The 26,219-nt window shown below is 54.0% G+C and overlaps 1 protein-coding gene across 1 annotated transcript; it reads left to right on the forward strand.

Moving 5' to 3' along the window:
* Window positions 1-1,567: 1,567 nt before the first annotated feature.
* MIGA2 (mitoguardin 2) lies at window positions 1,568-25,911 on the forward strand. Its single transcript, XM_049774040.1, has 16 exons — window positions 1,568-1,657; window positions 3,591-3,830; window positions 5,108-5,318; window positions 8,510-8,622; window positions 10,501-10,615; window positions 10,748-10,884; window positions 15,973-16,090; window positions 17,257-17,363; window positions 17,560-17,669; window positions 17,952-18,024; window positions 18,146-18,232; window positions 21,445-21,543; window positions 21,657-21,791; window positions 23,832-23,885; window positions 24,469-24,585; window positions 24,706-25,911. Exons 2-16 carry the CDS (start codon window positions 3,735-3,737, stop codon window positions 24,910-24,912), a joined length of 1,779 nt encoding a protein of 592 aa, XP_049629997.1. The 5' UTR covers window positions 1,568-1,657; window positions 3,591-3,734; the 3' UTR covers window positions 24,913-25,911.
* The last annotated feature ends 308 nt before the right edge of the window (window positions 25,912-26,219 follow it).

Raw genomic sequence — 26,219 nt, forward strand, 5'->3', positions numbered from 1 at the left:
TGAGGCTTCCAGCAAGTTCCCGCTCATCCTTCCCTTCGTGCATATTTGCCTGCTGGAGAGTCTCACCTCCCTGTGTGAGCCATTGTGACCCTACTGCTCTCCCCACATTCCTGAGCTCCTTTTAAGAGGTGTATTATTGTGAGGTGTATTATTACGTCTCACAAGAGTGTTGTTTTATTATTATATTATTATTACATCTCGAAATAAACAGGGTTGGGCAGATGGTACAGCAGACAGGGCACTTGCTTTGCTGCGGTTAACCCAGATTCAGTTCTCAGAACCCCATATGTTTTGTTTTGTTTTGCTTTTTGGGCCACACCCTGTGATGCTCAGGAGTTAGTCCTGGCTATGAGCTCAGAAATTGCTCCTGGCTTGGGGGACCATATGGGATGCTGGTGAATCGAACTGCGGTCCATCCTAGATTAGTGCATGCAAGGCAGAAGTTCTACAGCTAGCACCACCATTCCGGCCCCAGAACCCCATATGTTTTTACAAACATTTCCAGGAGTAATTCCTGAGTTCCAGAGCAAAAGTAACACCTGAGAAATGTTGTGTGTCGCCCCATTAAAAATATAATGCGAGTATCTACTACTCCGTTCCTATACCCAAGCAGAGAGAGGGTGGCACATGGAATATTAGGCGTTAAATAAGGGCCAGAGAGATAGCACAGCTGTAGGACATCTGCCTTGCATGAAGCCCATCCAGGACGGCCGGTGATTTGAACCCCGGCATCCCATATGATCCCCCCATGCCTGCCAGGAGTGATTTCTGAGCAGAGCCAGGATAATCCCTGAGCGCTGCTGGGTGTGACCCAAAAACCAAAAAATAAAAAATAATAACAATAAAAAAAGTACTAAATAGGGGGTGATTAAATGAAGAAATGAAACTTTGCTAATTACTCTGTGATTTCTTTGTTTTGGGTCTCACTCAACGGTGTTTAGGTATTTATGGTTTTGCACTCAGGGATCACTCCTAGTGACTTGGGGGGATCATTAATGGTGGCATGGATGGAACCTAAGCCTGCCGTTTGCAAGGCAAGGGCCCAACAGGCTGTACTATATCTATCACTTGAGCTTCTGGGGTGACTATTCCAATCCCAGGTGCAATGGCACGTTGGTAAACTCCAGAAGAAAATGGATAATACAGAATTTATTTTATTTATTTGTTTATTTTTCCTTTTTTAATTTTCATTTTTACTGAGAATTTATTTTAGATAACAGACGTGATGGCCTGTCCTTCAGAAGCCCTGGCATTTGAAAACAGGCGTTTGAAAGACCTAGGAAAGAGTATGCTCTCTCCACTTGCAGCCTTGCAGAAAGCCCCAATTTGTACTGCCTCGGCCCCTTTAAGAGAGGGCCCGGGCCAATTCAACCCACCTTGTCCATCAAACCCCGAGGCCCAATCGCAGGCAGGAAGAGCTCCCTCCCGCGCCTCAACCGCACTTGGCGGGTGTGGCATCGAGGGAGAAGAGGCGGGACCCTAAAATCATGTCAAACAGCCCATTGACCATAGGTCTAAGCCCCGCCCAACCATTCGGCGACTCTCATTGGTCCGGAGAGACTCGCCCTCGGGCGAGGCCACGCCTTCCGCGACATCGAGGTTGGTTGCGCGGGTGCCGGGGAAGGAGACGCTGCCCTCTGCAGCTATGGGCTCCCGGGTGAGTGAGTGGCTTCTCCGGGGGGCTGAGCCCGCTGGGGACTGGGGTGCACGGGGACGCGATCGGGGCTGCTGCGGCCTGCAACGGGCGGGAGCCGGGCCTGGATAGTGGAGTCCCCAGGCGGGTTGGCCTGCAGGTTTCTGGGCGAAGCTGTGCTGGAAGGGGGCCGGGGTTGGAAGGAACAGGTAGGTAGTGGGGGGTCCTTGGGGAGCCCGGAGGTGGAACACGCCTGGAACACCCCGGGCCTGGAACTCTGCAGGGTTCGATGAGGGGCTGCACGGGGGGTGACCCCCTCAAGGATATTGGAGATCTGTGCATGGAGAGGTTCAGGGTAGGGTTAGGGTGAGAGGCCCAAGAAAGGGCTAATAATGGGGTCCCAGGGATGGAGAGGGTCCCCCCCAAATCCACTGGTCAGCATGGTGGGGGTTTCGGTGGCTGCAACGGATGTCTTAACCAGGGAGGTGGAAAGGGGCCTTTCAGGCCTGTCCTGGCTGGATGGGTTCGCCCAGCTGTGCCCTAAAGTGTGGGCATTCACTTAAGCCCTCTTCTGTTGAAACTGCCCAAGGTGGGTGGAATGAGGAGGCGCTGGCCCAAGGTTATGGGGCTGGAGGTGACGTCCAGGTAAGTGAGGAGGGCGGGAAGCCAGAGATGTGGGGATAAGACTGAGCCAAGTATCGTGTCACCAAGTGGACTCACCCCTGGGATGCCCAATTGTGCCACCGACCACCTGGCATCGATTATTCTCCCCCTCTACGGAGGGCCTTAGAGGTAGAGGGTGGCCAGGATCTGCTCCTGACAGAGGTTGTTCTAACACAGACAACCCCAAGGCTGGTTCTACCTAGCTCCTTAACTCCTCTGGGGTTCTCAGGAGTGATGATGCCCGCTCTGTCCCCTGAGACAGGCAGCCCTGGGCTCCCGTAGCCTGGAGCTCCTGTTTGAGCTCCACCTTGGCAGGGGACCTCTGTCAGGCTGTTCTCCCATCTCCTCCTCCAGCTGCAGTTCCCTGGTTCCGGCCAGGCACAACTGTGGTTTCCAGCAGGCCCGTTAGAGTTGGTGTCGTGTCTTCGCTCCCTGACCCAAGTTCTTGGCTCTTTCCCAGCCTGGCTGATGTTAATGGGGCCCTGACCCCTGGCGGTCACCGAGCTCCCAGCCTGGCTGGTTGGCTGATAGCCTGGACCACACTTGTGCCCAGCCTAGCGCTGCCCCCCAGCCAGGCACTTCCTTCAGGAAGAGCCCTGCCTTCCCACGCTCTGGAGTTGGGGTCTGTCTCAGGACTGAGCTGCAGTCCCTTATGCAGGGATAGAGGCATTTGTAGGCAGAACTGGCCTGTGTGTGGGTGGACCACTTACTTAATGGTTTTGGAACATTCTCAGAAGGTCCTGGGAGAAAGTTGCCCCGGATCGCTGCTTGGGCCAGGATTTGCTACAGTCAAATGCAACACAGGTTGTACCCAGCATTTGAAAACAGGGCACCCTGGGTAGAGACTGACCCAGACCTCATCCATGTACAACTTTAGACTCTCAACTTGGTTGCTTTGAGCTCCGTGTCCTTTCTGGCAATGGGGTGACATCTACTTCACAGAATTGAAGGGAAAATGCAAGGAGGTCCTGGTGCCTGCATTGGTTATGTCTGCTGTTTCCATAATACACTGCCTCCTGCAGTTTTACCAGCTTATTTTTGGGAGAAACCAAGGCACAGGGAACTTCAGATTTGAGAGCAGGCCCCCAACTCTGGGACTGGCCCAAAGTGCTGCTGTCCACTCCTGGGCATCACTGGGCAGATGGCCCTGCAGGCCATTTGGCTGGCTGCCTGCCAACTGGAGCGGGCACTGAAGAAAGGCACCTTGATCCCACTGAGCCCTAGGGTGTATTGGGACTTTTTCTGACTCACCAGGACACATCCTGGGTCTAATGTGTGATTCTCTCTGTCTCAGCTCTGCAGAGGGGCTCGCTGCTCTGTGCGTGGCTGTATGACCAGGCAGTGGACGGTGCCCGCACTGTGGGCTGCCACCAGCTGAGGACGCTTCCTGGGAGCTGTTGGCACCACCAGGGGCTCACATTGAAGGTGCAGGCTTGCCATGGCGTTCCGGAGGACTGAGGGCGTGTCCATGATCCAAGCGCTGGCCATGACGGTGGCTGAGATCCCTGTGTTCCTGTACACGACATTCGGGCAGGTAACAGTGGGGTGGCAGGTGGGCTTCCTGTCCCCAGAGCCCCTCAGCCTGCTCTCTACCCCACTCTCCCACCCACATGAATCTGTATCAACACAGATTGCCCCCCAGCTGTTTCCCCTTAGTCTAAAGCTCCAGAGCTGGTCTGTACCCCACAACCTTCTGAATATTCACTCCTCAGTTTCTCAGTCCATGAAATGGGTCAGAAATACCACCAGGCCTCAGAATATGTCCTAGGGAAGTGAGTTCCTCAGCTGGGCCCAGGCAGAGAGATGGAGGAATGAAGGTCCCCTAGGAAAAATACATGAGAAATGGGGTTAGCACTCCTAGACTTCTCACTCCCCCTCCTTTTTTTTTCCCTTTGCGGTGCTAGACATGAAACCCAGGATTTCTGGCAAACAAGGCCTGTACCACTAAGCCCCTGGGTCAAATTTCTTTTTTTCTTTTTTGGTCACACCTGGCAGCACTCAGGGGTTACTCCTGGCTCTATGCTCAGAAATCACTTCTGGCAGGCTCAGGGGACCATATGGGATGCTGGGATTCGAACCACCGACCTGCATTCAAGACAAGCACCTTACCTCCACGCTATCTCTCCGGGCCCCTCTGGGTCCAGTTTCTGTCTTAACATCTTGAGCCTGTCTCTCTAAAACTCTCTCTCTCCTTTTGTTTTGTTTTGTTTTGTTTTTGGGCCACACACTGTGATGCTCAGGTGTTACTCCTGGCTCTGCACTTAGGAATTACTCCTGGCAGGCTTAGAGTACCCTATGGGGTGCCAGAGATCTTACCTGGGTCTGGGTCAGCTATGTACAAGGCAAATACCCTCCCCTCTGTACTATCCCTCCAACCCACTTTTCTCTTTTTTGGTGGGAGAGGTAATGTTCGGAGCCTCACCTGGCAATGCTTAGGGGCCATTTCCAGAACTAAGTACCCCCTCTGTGCCACTCAGGGGACTGTGTGATTCACGGTTCTTCATGCAGAGCATTTGCTCCAGTCTGCTGTTATACCTTAAACTAGTTGGGGTGCACAGAGGTCACATCTGGAAAAGATAGGGGTCTGGACAGGGGAGCCTGGCAGGTTGTGCACCCCCTGTTGCTACCAGCATGTGGACCCCAGTGTCCTCTTGTTCTGATCACTGGTTGACCCTCGTCCTGTGGCCATGCCTGCTTCTCCCGGTTCAGTGCTTGGGGACCTTGCAGTCCTGGGGCCCAGCCGACTCCTTGTCTTGAGAGCACTGATTGTTCCTGACCCAGGCCTGCCTAACACAACCCCTCTCCCTACAGTCTGCCTTCTCTCAGCTGCGACTCACCCCGGGCCTCAGGAAGGTCCTGTTTGCCACTGCCCTGGGCACCGTGGCCTTGGCCCTGGCCGCCCACCAGCTGAAACGGCGTCGGCGGCGGAAGAAGCAAGTGTGCCCTGATAGGGGGGTTGAGCAGCTGGGCTCTGTGCCCCTCCCCACACTTATGGCCAGGAAGACCTCATCAGTGAAGAAAGGTAGGTGTGAGGAAGCCCATTGAGTGGGGGAAGCTAGTGGCGACCCTCATCATCAAAACTCTTCTCCCCTGAGTCCCTGTTAGGATTTGGGGGAGTGATATGACCTTTTCCATTTTCTGAGGGATTTCTATGGAGCTGGATCATGTGGGGTTTTTTTAGCCATAGGGGTTTCCCATGTCTTGAAAATTGTCAAAAAAAATTGGGCCAGAGGGGCTGGAGAGATAGCACAGCTGTAGGGCATTTGCCTTGCATGCAGAAGGATGGTGGTTCGAATTCCGGCATCCCAGATGGTCCCTGAGTCTGTCGGGCGATTTCTGAGTATAGAGCCAGGAGGAACCCCTGAGCGCTGCCGGGTGTGACACAAAAACTAAAAAAAAAAAAAAAAAATTGGGCCAGCATAGCAGGTAGGGCATTTGTTTTGCACATGACCAGCTCAGGTTTGATCCCAACATCCCATATGGTCCCCAAGCATTACCAGGAGTGATTCCTAAGCTCAGAGTCAGGAGTAAACTTTGAGCATAACCAAGTGTGGCTCAAGCACCAAAAAACCAAGAAAATAGAATTTTCATACACATTTTAAATTTTGAGGTGGAAGGGACATTGGGCCACATCTAGTGGTGCTCAGGAACTAGTCCTGGCTCTGGGGATCAGAGTCTGGTCTAGTCTGGTCTCAGGGGACCAGACTTGGTGTTGGGGATTGATGGAGTTAGTTAGTCGAATGCAAGGCAAGTGTCTTAATCTTTTGTACTTTCTCTTTAGTATGAAGTTTTTTTTGTTCTTTTGTTTTTTTTTGGGGGGGGGGGAGTCACACCTGGCAGTGCTCAGGGGTTACTCCTGGCTCCAAGCTCAGAAATCGCTCCTGGCAGGCTCAGGGGACCATTTGGGGATGCCGGAATTTGAACCACCGACCTCCTCCTGCATGAAAGGCAAATGCCCTACTTCCATGCAATCTTTCCGGCCCCTCAGTATGAAGTTTTTGGTGTGTTTTTGTGTCCATATCCAGCTCTGCTTAGGCCTTACTTCTTGCTCTGTTCTTAGGGACCACTCCTGACAGTTCTCGGGGGACGTGTTCAGTGGTGGTCGAGAGCATGGCTCACTTGTACCACGTTGGTGGCCTGCATTCCATCCCCTGGGTGGGTGCAAAGAAAAAAAAAAACTAACAAATGAGCCAGAAAGCAAGGGCCTTGCTGGCTCCATTCATGTTTTGACTTCACCCACCTGCTCTTGGCCCTCCCATGTCCTGGCTCTGTCCATATGTTGCTGTCCCTGCCCATTCCTATTGTTTTGTTTTCGTTTTTGGGTTACACCTCAGGAGTTACTCCTGCTCTGAGCTCAGAAATCGCTCCTGGTAGGCATGGGGGACCAAATGGAATGCCAGGATTCGAACCAGAACCACTATTTGCAAGACAAATGCCCTATGGCTGTGATATCTCTCCAGTCCCCCTGTCCATTTTCTATCTTACCTATTGCTGCTGGCCTTGTTCCTCTATCTGGCAGCCTCTCTTGATCTCTTTAAATTTTATTTATTTATTTATTTCAGTGTTTGGGTCACACCCAGAGGTGCTTAGGAATCACTCCTGGCGGGCTTGGGGATCATATGGGATGCCAGGGATCAAACCCAGGTCTGATGTATGCAAGCCCAATGTCCTTCCCATTGTGCTCCAGCCCCTGATCTTTTTTAAATCAGGCCCAGTGCTGACCTTGCTTGAAGGGAGCTCTGTGCAAGGTCTGAGTTTCTCAGAGGCATCCATTGTGCTTGGTGCTCCGAGAGCACTGGGGTACTAGGATTGAACCCAAGACTCCTGTATGTAAAAACTGTGCTCAGCCCCTTGAGCATTCTCTCTCTCTCTCTCTCTCTCTCTCTCTCTCTCTCTCTCTCTCTCTCTGTCTCTCTCTGTCTCTGTCTCTCTGTCTCTGTGTGTCTCTCTTTCTCTCTCTCAAAACTGTTAAAATTGTTTTTCTCTGAGAGACCTATTTCTCACACCCCTAACCCCTGTGTGACAATGAATTTTTTTTTTGGGTCACACCCGGCAGCGCTCAGGGGTCACTCCTGGCTCTACGCTCAGGAATCGCCCCTGGCAGGCTTGGGGGACCATATGGGATGCTGGGATTTGAACCACCGTCCTTCTGGACGCAAGGCAAACACCTTACCTCCATATTATCTCTCCGGCCCCGACCATGAATTTTAATTGTGAAGTTGCATTGCAAAAGGAAAATTTCATCTTTGCATTTGGGGCTACAATGCCCAGGGAGAGGCTATGGAGTCCTAGATTGCTCCTGGCAATACTTGGGTATACATGTGGGATCAAGTTGAACCTGGGGCTCCTGCATGCAAAAAGTGTACAGATATATAGAATAGTGGGTAAGGCACTTGCCTTGCATGCAGCCAGCCCAGATTCCATTCCTGACATCCCATATGGTCCCCTGAGCCTGCCGGGAGTGATCCATGAGCACTTCTGGGTGTGGTCCCAAAACAAAGAAGTATGTGCTCAGCCCTTTGAGCTACTGCAGAAGCCCCCCTCTCCCCCCCAAAAAAAGAATTTCCAGGCTGGTCTAGTAGAACCCTCTGAGCAATGCAGTGTAGTTGGGTTTCCGGTTTAGCTTGGCTTCTGGTAGCAAGAATCAGCCTGTCCTTCTCATAACTACCAGAGGGTGTTGCCTCTTGTTTTGGGGCCACACCCTTCATCTGTGCTCAGGGGTTACATCTGGCTTGGCACTCAGAAATCACTCCTGGCAGACTCGGAGGACTATATGGGATGCTGGGACCCTAACCCGGGTCTGTCAAATGCAGGGCAAACGCCCTGCGGCTTTGCTATCACTCTGGCCCTTGCCTGCTTTTCTCATTTTTCATTTATTTAATAACTGACTGGTTATATAGTTGGAGGTTTTGAGCCAGAGCTCCCAGATATATGGGGCTCAAAGTTATTGCCTCAAATCCTTTTGAGGGGGAGAACCCCAAGTCTCTCTCGTCCGGGTACCCCTGAAGCTGAGGAAGGGAGCAGGCAGGCAGGCCTCAGTCTCTGCAGGTGCTTCAGAGGAGTTTCAGAGCTCATCTCTGCCAGCTGAGAGAAGGATCCTGAGCAGAGTCCAGGGTCCCCCTGCTCTAGAGTGTCTGGGGCTCCTTATAGGAGGGTTGGGGTCCTGGTGGAACAGGGGGGAGGCTCCCCCCCTGAGCTGGCTCTTCCTGACAGGCTACTCCAGCTGCAGGGTCCAGAGCCCGGGGAGCAAGAGCAATGATACTCTCAGCGGCATCTCGTCCTTGGAGCCCAGCAAGCGCTCCGGATCCTCCCACAGCCTGGCTTCGGTGAGGAGGGGACTGGGATGGGGAGGAAAGAGATAAGGAAATGGGCACAGGGACTGCAGACATGCTGAGGTGGCGGAAGTGGGGAGAGAGGAAAGGGGGGGCCACACTGCGGCCCTTCGCCTGAGCAGAAAGGTGTTCTCTGAGGGAAGGGCTCAGACCAGTCCTTTGGCTGTAGGTCAAGGTCTGGAAGAGCCTTATCTGGGCTGGTATCCACCCCAAGGCAGGCAGCACCCATCACCCAGGGGAGGGTGTGAGATAAGGACAAAGGGAAGCTTGTTCCTTTCCAGGAATGACTTTTTTTTTTTTTTTTTGGTTTTTGGGCCACAACCAGTGATGCTCAGGGGTTACTCCTGGCTATGCGCTCAGCTCAGAAATCACTCCTGGCTTGGGGGACCATATGGGACGCTGAGGGAATCTAACTGCAGTCGGTCCTAGGTTAGCGCTTGCACCACCGTTCTAGCCCTAAAGAAAAAGATAGCTATTATTTTGGGTGAGGGGACACATGTGACAGTGTGTATGTACCTCCTGACTGTACTTTGAGGACCATCTCAGATGGCAGGAATCAAACCCAGGTCAGCCACATGCAAGGATTACACACTATTCACTGTGCTATCTCTAAGACCCCCTTCCAGGAATGACTTAACCCCTTTTCTTCAAGATCAGTTGTTGCGGTGTTTGCCTTGCAAGCAGCCGATCCAGGACCAAAGGTGGTTGGTTCGAATCCCGGTGTCCCATATGGTCCCCCGTGCCTGCCAGGAGCTATTTCTGAGCAGACAGCCAGGAGTAACCCCTGAGCACTGCCGGGTGTGACCCAAAAACAAAACAAAACAAAAAAACAAACAAGATCAGTTGTTTTTTGTTTTGGATGGGGGTTGTTTCCGGTTGGTTTTTATTTTTGGGCTACTCAGGGTTTACTCCTGGCTTTGTGCTCAGAAATCATTCCTGGTAGGCTCCAGGGACCCTATGAGATGCCAGGCATTGAACCCAGGTCAGCCATGTGCAAAACAAATGCCCTCCTTTAGTGCTTTATTTTATTTTATTTTTGATTTTTGTGTCACACCTGGCTCAGGGGTTACTCCTGGCTCTGTGCTTGAAATTGCCCCTAGTAGGCTCGGGGGACCATATAGGATGCAGGGATTCGAACTGGGGTCCGTCCTATGTTGGCTGCGTGCAAGGCAAACGCCTTATAGATGTTATCGCTCTGGCCCCTAGTACTTTATTTATTTATTTATTTATTTTTTGGTTTTTGGGCCACACCCAGCGTTGCTCAGGGGTTACACCTGGCTGTCTGCTCAGAAATAGCTCCTGACAGGCACAGGGGACCATATGGGACACCGGGATTCGAACCAACCACCTTTGGTGCTGGATCGGCTGCTTGCAAGGCAAACGCCTCTGTGCTATCTCTCGGGCCCCCTAGTACTTTTTTTTTTTTTTCTAGTACTTTATTTTAATTGATTTTTGACTGTGGCCATTTTTGGCTGTACTTGGAGTGGGGTGTTCCCCCCGCAGTGCTGAGGATCAAACCCAGGGCCTTGCACATGAGCTTGCTCTGCCTTTTGACCAAATCCCTGGCCCAAGAACAGAACTCAGCTTCAAGCTGGGCATGTCCTGAGCACCCAGCACTGTGGGCGGGGGGCACCTACCCAACTTGGGCACCTCCTTGGGCTGGCCCCATGGGAGAGGAATAGCTGGATGGGTACCTAGGGAAAGGCTAGTGCCTGTGCCCCTCCAGTTTTGGGTTGTGGGGATCGGTACTGCTGCTCCTGGGAAGGGTTTCTCTATGGAGGGCATTGAGAGGGTGAGTACCTCGTTGTCCCAGCCGGGGCTCAGTAGTATGTCGCTGTCCCCTGTGGGTCCCCGGCGCTACTTGGTACCCAGATGGCAGCCGTGAACTCCTCTAGCCCCGTGGCCGCCTGCTCGGGCCCATGGGATGCCCGTGGTGGAGAAGAGTCGGTGACCAGTGATGGCCAGGCTGAAAGCCTATACATGCAAGGTAGGCGCAGGTTGGGGGGCAATAGAGGGGCAGGGCAGGCCCCCCTGGGGAGCCTGGCAGAATTCCCCCACCCTTCCCTGAATGGGAAGCCTCTGCTGTTGGAACACCCTCATCTCTCTGGTCCTTGCCCAGGCATGGAGCTGTTCGAGGAGGCACTACAGAAGTGGGAGCAGGCACTGAGTGTGGGGCAGAGGGGTGACGGCTGCAGCACCCCCACCACGGGGGAAGGCCCCCGAAACCCCGACACGGCGTGTGACCTGCTGCCAGAGGTGGGTGCCCCTCTACTTCCTGTTGCTATAGTCTTCTGGAAGGGTGTTGCTCCTGCGGCTGGCTTTTTTGGGTTGCCCCACCTGGGGGAGTGGTGGGATGAGGTGGGGGCTTCACCCCCACTTACTTGGCTGTCAACCAGCTGGCTGAGACACAAAAAAACAGGGCTTCTGGGGCCGGTGAGATAGCATGGAGGTAAGGCATTTGCCTTTCATGCAGAAGGACGATGGTTCAAATTCCGGCATCCCATATGGTCCCCTGAGCCTGCCAGGAGTGATTTCTGAGCATAGAGCCAGGAGTAACCCCTGAGCCTGCCAGGAGCGATTTCTGAGCATAGAGCCAGGAGTAACCCCTGAGCCTGCCAGGAGCGATTTCTGAGCATAGAGCCAGGAGTAAACCCTGAGCATGGCCAGGTATGACCCAAAATAAAAACAAAACAAACAAATAAAACAGGGCTTCTTTCTGTTTGTTTGTTTGTTTGTTTGGTTGGTTGGGTTTTGGGCCACTCCTGGCAATGCTCAGGGGTTATTCCAGGCTCTACACTCAGGAATCACTCCTGGCAGTCTTGGGGGACCATATGGAATGCTGAAGATCGAACCTGGGTTGGCTGTGTGCGTGTAAGGCAAACGCCCTCCCTGCTGTGTTATTGCTCTGGCCCAGGGGAACAGGGTTTGGGCAGAGTTAGTTAGGGATACAAGTTGGGGGTACAGTGTCTTCTGCCCAGCTGGGGGCCACAGCTCACACAGGCATGGCCCTGTTGTTTGGGGAACAGGAGAGGAACAGGAGAGGTGGAGTTGGGGTGCAGCAAGTTGATAGGCAGGTGTAAGGATGGGAGAGACAAGGCCGCTAGGGCATAAAGTGCTCTTTGCTGAGCCCGACACTGGCCTGGGGACCAAGTGGGCGTCACTAAGAGAACTGCCAGGTCCTGTGTGTATCACCTCACTGCCTGTTTGCCTTCTGGGCATCTCGGTTTGACTGAAATTGGATCCCCTAGCCAGGGCCCGGAGAGATAGCACAGCGGTGTTTGCCTTGCAAGCAGCCGATCCAGGACCAAAGGTGGTTGGTTCGAATCCCGGTGTCCCATATGGTCCCCTGTGCCTGCCAGGAGCTATTTCTGAGCAGACAGCCAGGAGTAACCCCTGAGCACTGCCGGGGGTGACCCAAAAACTAAAAAAAAAAAAAAAAAAAAAAAAAAAAAAAAAAAAAAAAAGGATCCCCTAGCCAGAACCACCTGTAATCAGCAGTAAAGATGAGTCTGGCCAAAGACAGTTCAGTGTGGCAGAGTACAGGTCTTGCTCATGGGGGAGACCTGGGCCCTAGGCCCGAGCAGTCTCAGATGTGGCCCCCAAATAAAGATGATAAAGTTTTGTGTTCTTCAGTGCATTTTATCTTTTTAGTTTTGGGGCTACATCCAGCAGTACTCAGGGCTCACTCCTGGCTTTGCACTCAGAGGTCATTCTTGGTTGTGCTCGGGGGACCATATGTGGTGCCAGCAATCAAACCCAAGTCTGCCACATGCAAGGCAAGACACCTCCCCACTGTGCTATTGCTCTAACCCTGCTTTGGTTCTTTGGTTCTTTTTTTTTTTTTTGGTTTGGTTTTGGGTCACACCCGGCGGTGCTCAGGAGTTACTCCTGGCAGACTCAGGGGATTTGAACCGGGGTCTGTCCTGTGTTGGCTTCGTGCAAGGCAAATGCCTTACCACTGTGCTATTAGTCCAGTCCCCCACTTTAGTTCATTTTAGAGCCTTTTCCTCACCTCTAGAAACAATCCTGGCATTTTCTTTCCCTGGTTGGCCCCAAACAACAAGATAACCTGTGATCTGATTTCTCTCTGCAGAAATGCAGATTTGGGATGTTTCTTTGATTTTTGGGGTCACACCTGGAGATCCTCAGAGCTTATTACTGGCTCTGTGCAGGGATCACTCCTACCAGGGCTCAGAGGACCATATGGAATGCCAGGGTTGAACCCTGCCATACATACATACATACTCGAGCATACAAGGTAAATAAATGCCCTACCTGTTGCACTATCACCCCAGCTCCAACACTGTTTCTTTTCTTTTCTTTTTTTTTTTTTCACTGTTTCTTTTTTGTCTTGTTTTTCTTTCTTTTTTTTTTTTTTTCCGGTTTTTGGGCCACACCCTGCGGTGCTCAGGGCTTACTCCTGGCTGTCTGCTCAGAAACAGCTCCTGGCAGGCACGGGGGACCATATGGGACACCGGGATTCGAACCAACCACCTTTGGTCCTGAATCGGCTGCTTGCAAGGCAAACGCCGCTGTGCTATCTCTCCGGGCCCTCTTTTTTTTTTTTTTTTTAATTCTTTTAAATTTAAAAATTTTTGAACAGGGGCTGTTATGATATCAATCTCTGGGGTCTAGATTGCATGTGTGAGGCTCTGAGTTCAGTCCTGGCACTACATGGTCCTTCCCTACCCCCTAGCACTACTGGGTGTGGCCTGAGTCTGCTCAGGCATACAAGCCCAAGTATCACTGCCTTACTGTGGCTGAGTACCAAATTATTAAGCTGTTATTACTGGGCCACCCAGATATATGGAAGCAAAGTAAGGAGAAGAGCAAGAGGAAATGAACAGCAGGAGGAGGAGGAGGAGAGAGAGTAGGGGAGAGAAAGGGAGAGAGAGAAGAGGGAGGGAGAGATGAAGGGAGGAGAGAACGGGAGGGAAGGAGATTGGAAGAGTGGAGTGGAGAGAGTTAAGAGAGGGAGAGAGATAAGAGAGAGGGGGAGAGAAAGGAAGAAAGGAGGAGAGGAGAGGGAGAGAGAGGAAGGGGAGAGAAACATTTTTTGCTTGTTTTTGGGCCATATCCAGTAGTGCTTAGGATTACTTCCGGCTCTGCGCTCAGAAATTGTTCTTGGTAGGCTTGGGGGACCATGTGGGATGCTGGGATCAAACCTGGGTCCATCCCGGGTCAGCCACATGCAAGGCTAATGCCCTACTGCTGTTCTATTGCTCTGATCTCTTATTTTTATTTTTGTAGACACCCAGAGTCTCACATACCCATACCCAAGGCTATCATGATGTCCCTGAATCACATCCCTGACCAGTCTGTCTGTTTTCCCTTTGTCATTTGTGTTTTGGGGGCTATGTTGTTTGAAACTCTCTCTGATCCCTGTGACTTTACAAATAACGAGCAATTCCATTCCTGTACAGAGTTGGGGACCTGGGGGCTGGCTTCTGTGAACTCAGTGAAGACTAATGTGTTGGGGCTTTGTGAGTTCTACCAGCTCTCTGCCCCCTCAAGTTTCTCAGGAATTGGGCATCTAAAAATCCCACTTTGCCAGGTCGGAATGATAGCACAGTGGGTAGGTCATTTGCCTTGCACTTGGCTGACCCGGGATGGACCCGGGTTCAATCCCATAGGATCCCCTGAGCACTGCCAGGAATGATGCCTGTGTGCAGAGCCAGGAATAACCCGTGGGCACCGCTGGGTGTAGCCCCAGGCAAAATAAAACAAAGCAAAACAAGAATTCTGCTTCCCTGTGAACTGAGACAACAGTAGCCTGGCTGGCCAAGCCTCACCAGAGGCCTCTGTCGCTGCCACAGCTGTCCCCTCTGAGTGCTTCCGGCCCTGTCCCTGTGGTCCAGGCCAGTTGGCCCTGTGTCCTCCTTGGGGGTTGGTTACATGAAGGAGCAAGAGCTAGCTGCCGACTCCAGAGAGTCTTACTTGTGCTGGCGCTGGGCTCAAAAGCTCCAGATTCGGGCCGGAGAGATAGCATGGAGGTAGGGCATTTGCCTTGCATGCAGAAGGACAGTGGTTTGAATCCCGGCATCCCATATGGTCCCCCAAGCCTGCTTGGAGCGATTTCTGAGCGCAGAGCCAGGAGTAACCCCTGAGCACTGCCGTGTGGCTCAAAAACTAAAAAAAAAGAAAGAAAGATAAGAAAGAAAAAGAAAAAGGGATTAGAAAATAAAAAGCAAGTGGGTGAAATGGATTTCTGCAGTGTGGCTTCAAACTGGTATGGTGCCTACATGTACCGTATTTTCCGGTGTATAAGACGAGTTTTGAAACAAAAATGCCAATCGAAAATCGGGGGTCGTCTTATATGCCGAGTATATCCCGAAAAATGTTTCACTATGCCGTTAAACGAAACAAACAAAAAAAAATCAGGCCGCAGAGTTTCCAAATTTCTTTCTTGGGGGCTCCCAAACAGTACTCAGGAGATCTGGGGGCCACTTCTGGCAAAACCCAGCTAACTGTTGGTGGTTCAGTGCTAGGGTCCAAGGATGGGGTGTTGTTTGGTTCATGTAGTGGGGGAGATTAACTGACGCCACCAGGGAATTGCCAGAAAAGGTGCCTATGATAAGGGACCAATCACTGCAAGGCTGCTCGGACCGCCTCTCTAACTCGGCCAATCTAAGCAGGCTTTTGATGCATGCAAATTAGACAATGTTTTGGACCCGAATCTACACTGTCAAAAGCCTGCTCAGATTGGCCAGAGTCAGAGAGGGAGTCTATTACAGTATAAACTTTGAACCTTTGCTTGTTGTGATTGGCTCACTGTGGTACATACAGTTGCAGCACAAGAACGTTCTGTCTGATACAGCGAATATAGGCCTAAACCTGTTTTAACTGCAAAATTAGGGGGTCATCTTATACGCCGGAAAATACAGTAATCACTGGGAAAGTGGCAGAATATTTTTTTATCTTTACTTCTTTTTTTGAGGGAGGGAACATGCTAGAATTGGGGTGCATGCTGTCTGCATTCCAGGGTAGATCAGCCATCCCAAGCTCTTGCCCTAGTTATCCAATCCTGTCTAGGACCCCTTGGTTCTGAGCTTGTGCTGAGGGCAGAGCTGTACCCACTCCGTTTGTAGGGGTAGGGAGTTCTTTTTTCTTTGTTTTGTTTTTGGGCCACACCCGGTGGCCCTCAGGGTTACTCCTGGCTATGCACTCAGAAATCGCTCCCGGCTTAGGGGACCATATGGGATGCTGGAGGATCGAACCACGGTTGGTCCTGGGTCAGCTTATGCAAGGCAAACACCCTACCACTTGCACCACTGCTCCGGACCCTGGGTTAAGGAGTTCTTTAGGGGGCTTCAGGCCTGGCTCACTGGCGGGATTTCTCCACAGCCCGAATCTCAGCGTCGGGAGTTCGCGGAGAAGCTGGAAATGCTTCTGCACCGGGCCTACCACCTGCAGGAGGAGTTCGGGGCCTCCTTTCCGGCTGACAGCATGCTGCTGGACCTGGGTAAGCTGGCACCCCCAGATAAGCTGCAGGGGGCACATGCAGCTCCTCCCTGGGCCAGAGACAGCAGGACTGATGGGCCTGTGTCCTGCGTGCAGCAGGCGAGGGCCCAGGGACACTCACTCTCAGGCAGTCCAGCCCAAGTCCCTCCTGGGAAATCGAGAGGGCAGAGGGCGCTGGATGTGGATGGGAGCCCAGAGGAGGCCAGAGGACCCAGAACAGTAGCACTCTGTGGCCTGCCCTCAGGGTGACAGTTCATGATCTTGCCTAGAGTGAAGCTCTTGGTCCTAGTGTTCCCAGGCCCCAGGCAGTGACTGTGCCCCTTTCCTTGAATGCCCTGACTCTGGTCCCATGTGCCAGGCAGTGTTGAACCCTCTTCCCCCAGTGCCCATGCCCCAGTCCCAGGAGCACTAGCCCCTCCTCTAGGTAGTTTGCTCTAGTCCCACCCCAGGTGCTCTTGTCCCACCCCCAGTGCCCTAGCCACACCCTCAGGTACCCTCACTCCTCTCCCAGGCCCAGAACAGTACTGCCCCCTATCACCCAGTAGTGTTCTCAGCAGGGTCTGAGAATGGGGAATCCCAGCTCTGCCCAGTGAGGTCAGACCCCAAAAGTCCCAGATCCCGGCATCCAGAGCCCCACATCCTATCACCCCACAGCATAAAGTGGGCGCACTCAAGGCCTTGACCCTGCTTACACGATGAGGATTTTCTTCTTTGTTTTATGGGCGTATCTGGCAGTACTCAGGGATCGCTCCTGGGGGCTGAGGATTGAACTCCAGTGCCCTTCCCACTCTGCTATTGCTCCGGCTCCATAACATACTTCCTTGTAGAGGATGGGGGAGCACATCAGGCAGCACTCAGGGGTTACTCCTGGCTCTGCGCTCAGCAGACACTCCTGGCGGGGCTTGGGGTGCCCTATGGTGGGGATTAAACTGGGGTCAGCCACATACAAGGCAAACACCCTCCCCACTGTGCCCCACACGCTGAGAGTCTTGAGGGCCAGAATCCTCCAGACTAGAGTTCCTGAGCAGAAGGGTGGGGACAGGGGACCCTCAGCTTGAGAGGGAAGTCAGTCCTGGGAGGCCTGGGGGAGTGGGGTGGAGTCCTTGTCTCCCCAAGGCCATGTGGGAGGCAGAGGCAGGTCCCAGCACCCCTGTACCCCCTCTGCAGAGCGCACCCTCATGCTGCCGCTGACTGAAGGCCAGCTGCGCTTTCGGCCCGACGACGACGATGAGGACAGCCTGAGCTCTGATGGCTCCTTCTTCTCAGCCACCGAAGTGAGGGCTTGGGCCGGGCCATGGAACAGTGTGGGGAGGCCTCGTCCCAGGGGAGTGTGGAGCTGACCCTTCCTTTCCAGCAGCTGGGGTGGGAATGGGGGTGTCACCAACGCCCACCAGACCATAGCACACTCACGTAGTGTGGACTGACCCACTGATGCTGACTTTGACACCCCCTAATTTCCCCCCCTCCCAGCTCTTCGAATCCCTGCAAGATTTTCCGGCCCCACTGTCCAGGCCAGCGGCTGCCTATGAGGAGGCCCTGCAGCTGGTGAAGGAGGGCCGGGTATTGTGCCGGACACCCCGGTGAGTAGCAATTAGCTGGGTTCCCCCACAGAGGTGCCCTTTGGCCACTCCTCAGAAGGGCACTTCCGGCCTCACCCCAGCGCTCCCTTCTGGGTGCTGACTAGGATCTTGGCTGGGACCCGCCCCTGCCATTTGGAGGTGCTGTTGGGCCTTTGCTCCCTACAGGCTTCCCTGTGGGGGGAAGGGCTGGACAGGGCCTAGGGAGTGTCCAGTTGGCTCCTTGGGGTGTCGGATGCCCCCCCCCCCCCAGCCCCATAGGCTCCTGAGTGTCTGTTCTCCCAGGACAGAGCTGCTAGGCTGCTACAGTGACCAGGACTTCCTGGCTAAGCTGCATTGTGTGCGACAAGCCTTTGAGGTTGGTGTGCCGGACCCTGGGGAGTGGGGAGGGGGCCCCCAGTCAGCGGCGCCTGCTCAGCCTGGCCCATCATGTTGCTTCCCACCTCTCAGGGCAGCTCCCTTCCTTTCTTGTCCCCCAGGGCCTTCTGGAAGACAGGAGGAACCAGCTCTTCTTCGGGGAGGTCGGCCGGCAGATGGTGGCGGGGCTAATGACCAAGGCCGAGAAGGTAGCGGGGGGCTGGGGTTCATTGGGCCCCTCCTGTCCCCACAAACCCTTGTCTTTATTTCTGGTAATGCTCAGAGGCTCCTCAAAGTTCTAGACTCAGGGCCGAGGAGGGAGTGGAGGTCATAGCTTTAGATGTTCATTTGAAAGAAAAGAGGGGCTAGAGAGATAGCACAGTGGTAGGGTATTTGCCTTACATGCAGCCAATCCAGGACGGATGGTGGTTTGAATCTTGGCATCCTTTATGGTCTCTGTGCCTGTGCCTGGCAGGAGCGATTTCTGAGTGCAGAGCCAGGAGTAACCCCTGAGCACTGCCAGTGTGACCCAAAAACCAAAACCAAAACAAAATAAAAAAAAAGGGGCCAGAGTAACAGCATAGTAGGGAGGGTGTTTGCCTTGTACGTAGCTGACCTGGGTTCGATCCCTGGCATCCCATGGTCCCCTGAATTTGCCAGGAATGATTTCTGAGTGCAGAGCCAGGAGTAACCTCTGAGTACCACAGGGTGTGACCTCCAAATACCAAAGAAAAAAGGGGGGAAGAGAGGGAAACAGCTTCAATTCTCAGACTCTGCTCATCCTGCAAGGAAAGCAGGAAGCAGTATGTGCCTTGTCCCTATAACCCCCCCCCCCCCACCGAGTTCTATTCCTGGCAGCATAAGGTCCCCCCTGCATAGCCAGGTGGTCACTCCTGAGCACTGCTGAGTAAGGCCTTTAAATCCAAACCAGGGAATACATAGAAAAAGGGAGACCTAGGGGCCGGAGAGATAACATGGAGGTAGGGCATTTGCCTTGCATGCTGAAGGACGGTGATTCGAATCCCAGCATCCCATATGATCCCCCAAGTCTTCCAGGAGCGATTTCTGAGCACAGAGCTAGGAGTAGCCCCTGAGCGCTGCTGGGTGTGACCCCCCCCCAAAAAAAAAATAAAACAAAAAAAGAAAAAGGGAGAGATCTTCCTGATCTTGTGAAATCAGAAAGGAGTGTGAGACAAATTGAACAGAGAACAATTATTTGGGCTTGTTTGGGGAATTTGGGGGCTACCACGGGCACCTTCACCCCTGCACTGCTGAACAGTTGCAGTGACAGCTTCAGAGCTCCTGAGGTGGAGGGAGAGGCTGGTGGGGAGATTATAGCTCTGAACCACCTAGTTGTCGAAACTAGGCGGGTTTCCTTCCACGCTTCATTCCCGCTGGTTTCTGTTGGCTTGTTCCTTGTGGGCGGATTTGCTGTGATCTCAGGCGGAACCAGGTTCTGCAGTGCCTGCCGCCCCCAGCCCGCCTCTCCCCGGTGTCTCTGGCTAGAGCTAGACTGGAGGTGCTCACGATCTCAACCTGTGTGTGCTCTTTTCTCGGCTGTGTGGGGAACAAGGCCTTCTGCCCTGAAGCCCTTCTCCAACGCAGGAGTGAAGTTCTCAACACACCTTGACGCTGATGGCCGCACCTCTGCCTGCCCCCGCCACTGCCCCTAGCTACAGACATGCTTTTGCCTCAAGCCTAGAGTGAGCAGCCCTGTGGGCACTCCAGGGCACCATGTATGGACATGGGCCCAGTTACTGCACTTATTCCTCAATCTTCCTATCCCATGGGCCTCCCCAGAAGATCTGGGTGTCCAGGAACCACCCCTGGTGGCACTAGAGGGTATATACAGCCCTGATGGGTCAATGGTTCTGGTGGGGCTGTTGCCATATGCACAGTGTTGGGGATCGAGCTCGGGGTGTGCCAGGCTGTTGGGCAGGCCCCGGCTCTGTCTTTTGGCCCCTGAGTGGATACCGAAGCCCTGTGGGGTCTCGGCTGGGCCAATGGGGAAAGCCAGCAGGGTGGGGAGAGCCAGGATTAGAACACGGGGCCCTGCGCCCAGCTGCACCCCTAGTTTGTTCTTGCTAGGAGGATGATGCAGGGGTGGAGGGCAGGAGGTGGCACCGTGAGTCTAGAGATCTCACCTGGGTCCCAGGATAGGGCTGGAGAGTGGTTCTATGCCCCCCCCCCCCCCGACGAAATGAGTGGTTTCCTATTCCAAACCTGGCCTGCTTCTTGGGTCCCTCATACATGTCCTCATCTGCCCCAGGGCAGTCCCCTGGTTGTACCTCACACCCAGAAAGTGAGGCTGCCCCATCGCGGGCCTGCAGCCACCTCATCCACTATTCATCACTCATTGCTGGCCCCAGCTTCAGGCTGCTGGCGTTACTTGTGGGGCCACTGGCTCCTCAGCATGACCAGGAGAACGTAAGATCTGTGAGACCGCAGTCTCCAGTGGTATCTGGACACTAGGGACACTAGACTCTGCAGCCGCTTCATATCACTGTGCACCTTTCAGTATATTCCAGGCCATGCTTAGTGCTCAGTGCTTAGCACTCAGAGCTGAGCTGCCAGATTTGTCAGAACTGCCTCTATCGTGTTTGTATGTGTGTGTTTGAGAGTATATTGTGTGTATTTTGTGTGGTGTGTCTGTGTGACATTTGGTTCACACCAGCTAGGACAGAGAGCTCTTCCTGGCTTTGTGCCCGGTGGTCACTCCTGGATGTGCTCAGGGACCCTGTGCAGGGGTGAGCCCTGGGGATCTTTCTGAGCATCTCCCTGACCCCTGAGCTTTGTGTTTTATTTCTTTACTTTCACTTTGGGGCCATACCTGGCAGTGTTCAGGGGTTACTTCTGGCTCTGTGCTCGGGATCTCTCCTGGTGGAACTCGGGGGACCCTATGGTATGCTGGGGATCAAACTCAGGTTGACCATGTGCACGATTTGCACCCTCCCCCCTGTGCTTTCATTCTGGCCCCTGTGCTTTGTGGTTTTATTTATTTATTTATTTATTTATTTATTTATTTATTTATTTATTGGTTTTTGGGTCACACCCAGCGGCATCAGGAGTTACTCCTGGCTCTGCGCTCAGAAATCATTCCTGGCAGGTGTGGGCGACCATATGGGATGCCAGGATTCAAACCACTCACTGTTAGGATCTAAGGATCAACTGCGTGCAAGGCAAATGCCCTATCACTGCACTATCTCTCTGGCCCCTGCTTTTTGATTTTATAAACCTTCCAGCAGTGCTCAGGCTGGTGGTTCCTCAGGGCCATGGGGTGCTGGGATCAGACTCAGTTTTCCACATTCTCATCACCTGCCCACTCCAGCCCCCAGAATTCCTTTCTCCCCAGCAGTGCCCGACTGCTCCTCATGACCCGGGACCTGTACCTGACCCAAACCGGCTCTGCTTCTCCCCACAGAGCCCCAAAGGCTTCCTTGAGAGCTACGAGGAGTTGCTGAGCTATGCCCGGCGCCCTGAGACCTGGGCCACCACGAGGCAGGAGCTGGAGGGCCGTGGGGTGAGTGTCCGGTGGGGCCCCGCAGCCTGGAAGGGGGCTAGGGGACAGCTTGCTCCCTTTCCGGGGGCTCAGCACCAGCCTGCCCATCAGCCCTCGCTCACTCGCTCGCACAGGTGGTGTGCATGAGCTTCTTTGACATCGTGCTCGACTTCATCCTCATGGACGCCTTCGAGGACCTGGAGAACCCGCCCTCCTCGGTGCTCGCCGTCCTGCGCAACCGTTGGCTCTCCGACAGCTTCAAGGAGACGGTGCGTCCCTCCATGGCTCCGCTCACACACTTTGACACTCTCACTTGCATTCAGACACACACAAATTCATACTCAGATGCACTCTAAGATAGTCACACTTAGACATACCCGTGTAGATGCTCACACACACTTAGGCACTCACACATCCACTCAGACACACACATACACATTTACTCACACATAGGCACACACATTCTTAGACACATACAACTTACACACAAACTCAAGACACTCAATTCATATACTTGCACTCATTCATGGAGTCATACAAATAAACTCACAAACATACAGACATTCATACTCTTTTTTTTTTTTTAGTTTTTGGGCCACACCCGGTGTTGCTCAGGGGTTACTCCTGGCTGTCTGCTCAGAAATAGCTCCTGGCAGGCACGGGGGACCATATGGGACACCGGGATTCGAACCAACCACCTTAGGTCCTAGATCGTCTGATTGCAAGGCAAACGCCACTGTGCTATCTCTCCGGGCCCAGACATTCATACTCTTACAGTCATATATGCACAGACATCATACATTTACATATTTTCACACAGACTCACTTTGTTTTTGTTTTTTTGTTTTTTTTGTTTTTTGGTTTTTGGGTCACACCTGGCAGCGCTCAGGGATTACTCCTGGCTCTATGCTCAGAAATCACCCCTGGCAGGCTCGGGGGATCATATAGGATACCGGGATTTGAACCACATCCTTCTGCATGCAAGGCAAACACCTTACCTCCATGCTATCTCTCTGGCCCCCTGCAGAGATTTTTATGTGCGTACATTAGTACACTTATATGCTCACACATTTATACACTCACATATTTATGCATTTCTGTACTCCTACATTTAGACACTCATGCTTGTAAAGACACACAGTCATATACCACACTCATCTGCTCATACATGTACCAGACTCACACAAACTCACACACCTGCTCACAGACTCCAACAACCACACTCATCATCTCACACTCCCATGCCAACATTCTCACATCCATTTACATATGCTTACACACACACACACACACACATATTCACGCAGGCACTCACTGACCCATGCATGAAACACACATATGCACAGGTGACCCCCTGGGCTTGTTGGGACCCCCCCTACCTGCATCTCTGGGCTTTCAGCAGGACGGTGGGGGTCCCTGGCCATCAGACAACAGGCACCTCACTGGGCAGGGTGAGCCGAGCTCACTTTTGAGCTGGGCGACACAGACTTTGGCACAAGGACACAGGCCTTGGTTTTGGGCCACACCCAGAGGTGCTCAGGGCTTACTTTCTGGTTCTGTGCTCAACAATCACTCCTGGGGGGGCTCGGGACCATATGTGGCTCGGGGATCAAACCTGGAATGGTGCCTACAAGGCAAGCGCTCTCCCCACTGTCCCATCTCGCTGGCCCCTCAGTACAGCCTGTGCCATCACTGTAATATGGAGGAGCCTGAGAGAGGACAAGCTCCGCACGCAGGATGCCTGGGTGTGATGTCCCAATGGTCCCCCAGACACCGAGCCAGGAGCAAACCCTTCCCTCCAGGTGTGCTTCAAAAACCAAGAAATAAAAAGAAGCAAAACCCAGTGAGGCCTGTCTCAGGCCCAGCATGGTCCACAGAGCTGTGGGCAGTGCTTCTGGATGATGTCCGGGTTGGTCTGCAGGGATGTGAGGTGGTGCTCCAGGACAGTGCTCCAGGTGGTCGGCAGGGACACAGGTTGGCACTTCTGGATGATTCTGGCGTGCTTGACCCTGCCAGGGCCAGTCAGTCGAGATCAAAGGCTGATGTGTCCCTGTGGGCTGCGGTGATAGTATAGTCTAGGGGAGGGCATTTGCCTGGCATGCAGTTGACCTGAGTTCCATCTCGGGCATTCCTCACGATCCCTTGAGTACCACCAGGAGTGATCCCTGAGTGCAGGGCCAGGAATCACCCATGAGTGTCACCAGGTATGGCCCCAAAACAAACAGGCAATGAATGTGCCAGTCCAAAAGAACCCCCCCCTCCTGCAGTACTGACCCTACCTAATCCTGGCTGTGTCCTGTCCCCCTTAGGCCTTGGCTACTGCTTGCTGGTCGGTGTTAAAAGCCAAGAGGAGGCTATTGATGGTGAGTGACTCCTGGAGCTGGCACAGGGGTAGAAGGGATCCTGGCCTAGCCCCCGTCTGTGTGTCCCAGCACTGGGCGCTTCCTTGACTGGGACCCTATCAGAGGTGTGATGATGTCCCCCAGGGACACCAGAGGGATGGGTGTGTGTGTGTGTGTGTGTGTGTGTGTGTGTGTGTGTGTGTGTGTGTGTGTGCTAGGTTGTCAGGCAGGGCCACAAGGAGGAGTGGACAGAGGGAAGAGGAGGAAGAGGAGGATAGGCACTCAAGGCATGGCAGCTGGTTTGCTGGGAGCAGAGTGCCCGCCCTGCCCCACCCACTGGGCCTCCTTATCTGCCACCCCAGACAGCGACTGGCCCTTGTCAGGGCCACAGTCTAGCCTAGTGTTTCCCCTCCCGGCTGCCTCCTAGGCTGCCCCACTGATCTTGCAGCTGCTGCCCTACTCCTTCACTCTGTGCGGTGCCCACAGGGGCCAGAGTCACCCCATGCTACAGGAAGTGAGGACTGGGGTGACATGAGCTCTTAGCTCGGGGCTCTTGGCACCTTGTCCCTGGGGTTCCCTCGGCCTCAGCCTGGCTGTCCCCCAGGTGCCCGACGGCTTCATCTCTCATTTCTACTCCGTATCGGAGCACGTGAGCCCCGTGCTGGCCTTCGGCTTCCTTGGCCCTAAGCCGCAGCTTGCGGAAGTCTGCGCTTTCTTCAAGGTACCGAGGCTGTGAACTGGGAAAGTAGGGGAATGGGGCATGTGGGGCCAGATAGCGGGGGTGTGGTGACTGTGGAGGTCCCAGTCCTATACCCAGTCCCCATTCCCACCACCCCTGCAGCACCAGGTGGTGCAGTACCTGCGGGACATGTTTGACCTGGACCTGGTACGCTATACGTCGGTGGCGGCACTGGCAGATGACATCCTGCAGCTGTCACGGCGCCGCAGCGACATCCTGCTAGGCTTCCTGGGCGCACCGGCCGCCAGCAACGTGGGCGCCAACGGGGCTCTGCCACGGGATGACGGGACCCCCGGAGAGCTGCTATAGCAGGGAAGCACCCTCATTCGGGTGCATCCCGGAGCAGTGACCTTCCCGCCCCACACCCAGGACCACCCCAGGACCAGATTGAGTGGCTGAGCCTTGGGACCCTGGGACTGACAGATAGCTCTGTCCGGTGGGGACCGAGGGAGAGGATGGGGGTGGACAGGCGGTATCAGAGGGGGCAGGACAGCAGAACTGGGCTGCCCTGGGCAGGAGACTCCCCCACATCACCTACCCTCAAGCTCAGCAGAGCTCAGGAGGGACCTGGGGGTGCTATGTTGGGTTCCTGGACACCCTTTACTGCCAACTCCAGAGAGTCCTAAGAGGCTGTGGGGGCCAGTGTGAGGCTGGGGGTGATTAGCGGACAGGGTGCCCACTTTGAAATGCTCATGTCTGGGCCAGTCCAGACCCCACACCGGGACCCCATCCTCAACATTCCCACATCTACTAGTGCCGGCTCCCCTCGTTCCCAGGAAGCCCTGTGGGGTGCATGGATGGAGTCAGCGCCCAGGGACCACCCGCCTCCACTCACACCATACTCACCCCCATTGTGTTGGGGTCTGGCCCCACCAGCCCCGCACCCCTAAGCATTTGCACTGGAGGCTAGTATTTTATTTATCGCCTTAACACTTTATTTTAAGATTCTGCCCAGGTCATCTGGTTTTCTGTGCTGGAGAAGGTGGGGGACCTGGTGCCTTGGCTCCCCCAAAGGCAGAGGGGCCCTGGGGTTGGGCTGAAGAGAGAGAGAGAGGAGGGCTTCTGGGTGCAGCCTGTTTTGCCCCCCAGCACTAACCCAGCTCTTAGGGCGGCCTGGGGTCTTTCCCACCCCCACCCCCACATTCCGTTCATTTGCACTTACCCTGCGCTGTGAATGTCCCGGCCCGTGTGCCGTGGAGTGTCGCGTCCGTGTTCACGCATCCCACGCCCGCTGGGTTCGCTCTCACCTCGCAGCTCCAAGCTATTGTGCGGTGAGCAGCGGGTCCAATAAATGTTTCCATGATTGCATGTCGCTGGCTGTGTCACGGTGCCCTGGACCCAGCAGTGAGATGCAGAAGCTCGGGGGGAAGAAGGGGGTGGTGGCAGCCACCAGGGGATGCTGTGCAGCCCGGCCAGGCCTGGCATCCCTAGGTGGTCTGGGCTCCCCTGGGGGAGAGACGTGGGGCATTTGTAACCTGGGTGTAGGCAGGCAGCCTGGGGTGCTTTCTAGCGTGGGACAGCGCTGGGCACAGCCCAAGCCGGCAGACCAGGGTGAGGCTGGCCGGGTCTTTGCCAGCATTGAGCAGACACACCACACGGCTAAAAATAGCACAGCA

The sequence above is a fragment of the Suncus etruscus genome, chromosome 5, assembly GCF_024139225.1.
Source record: "Suncus etruscus isolate mSunEtr1 chromosome 5, mSunEtr1.pri.cur, whole genome shotgun sequence".
Lineage (NCBI taxonomy): Eukaryota > Metazoa > Chordata > Mammalia > Eulipotyphla > Soricidae > Suncus > Suncus etruscus.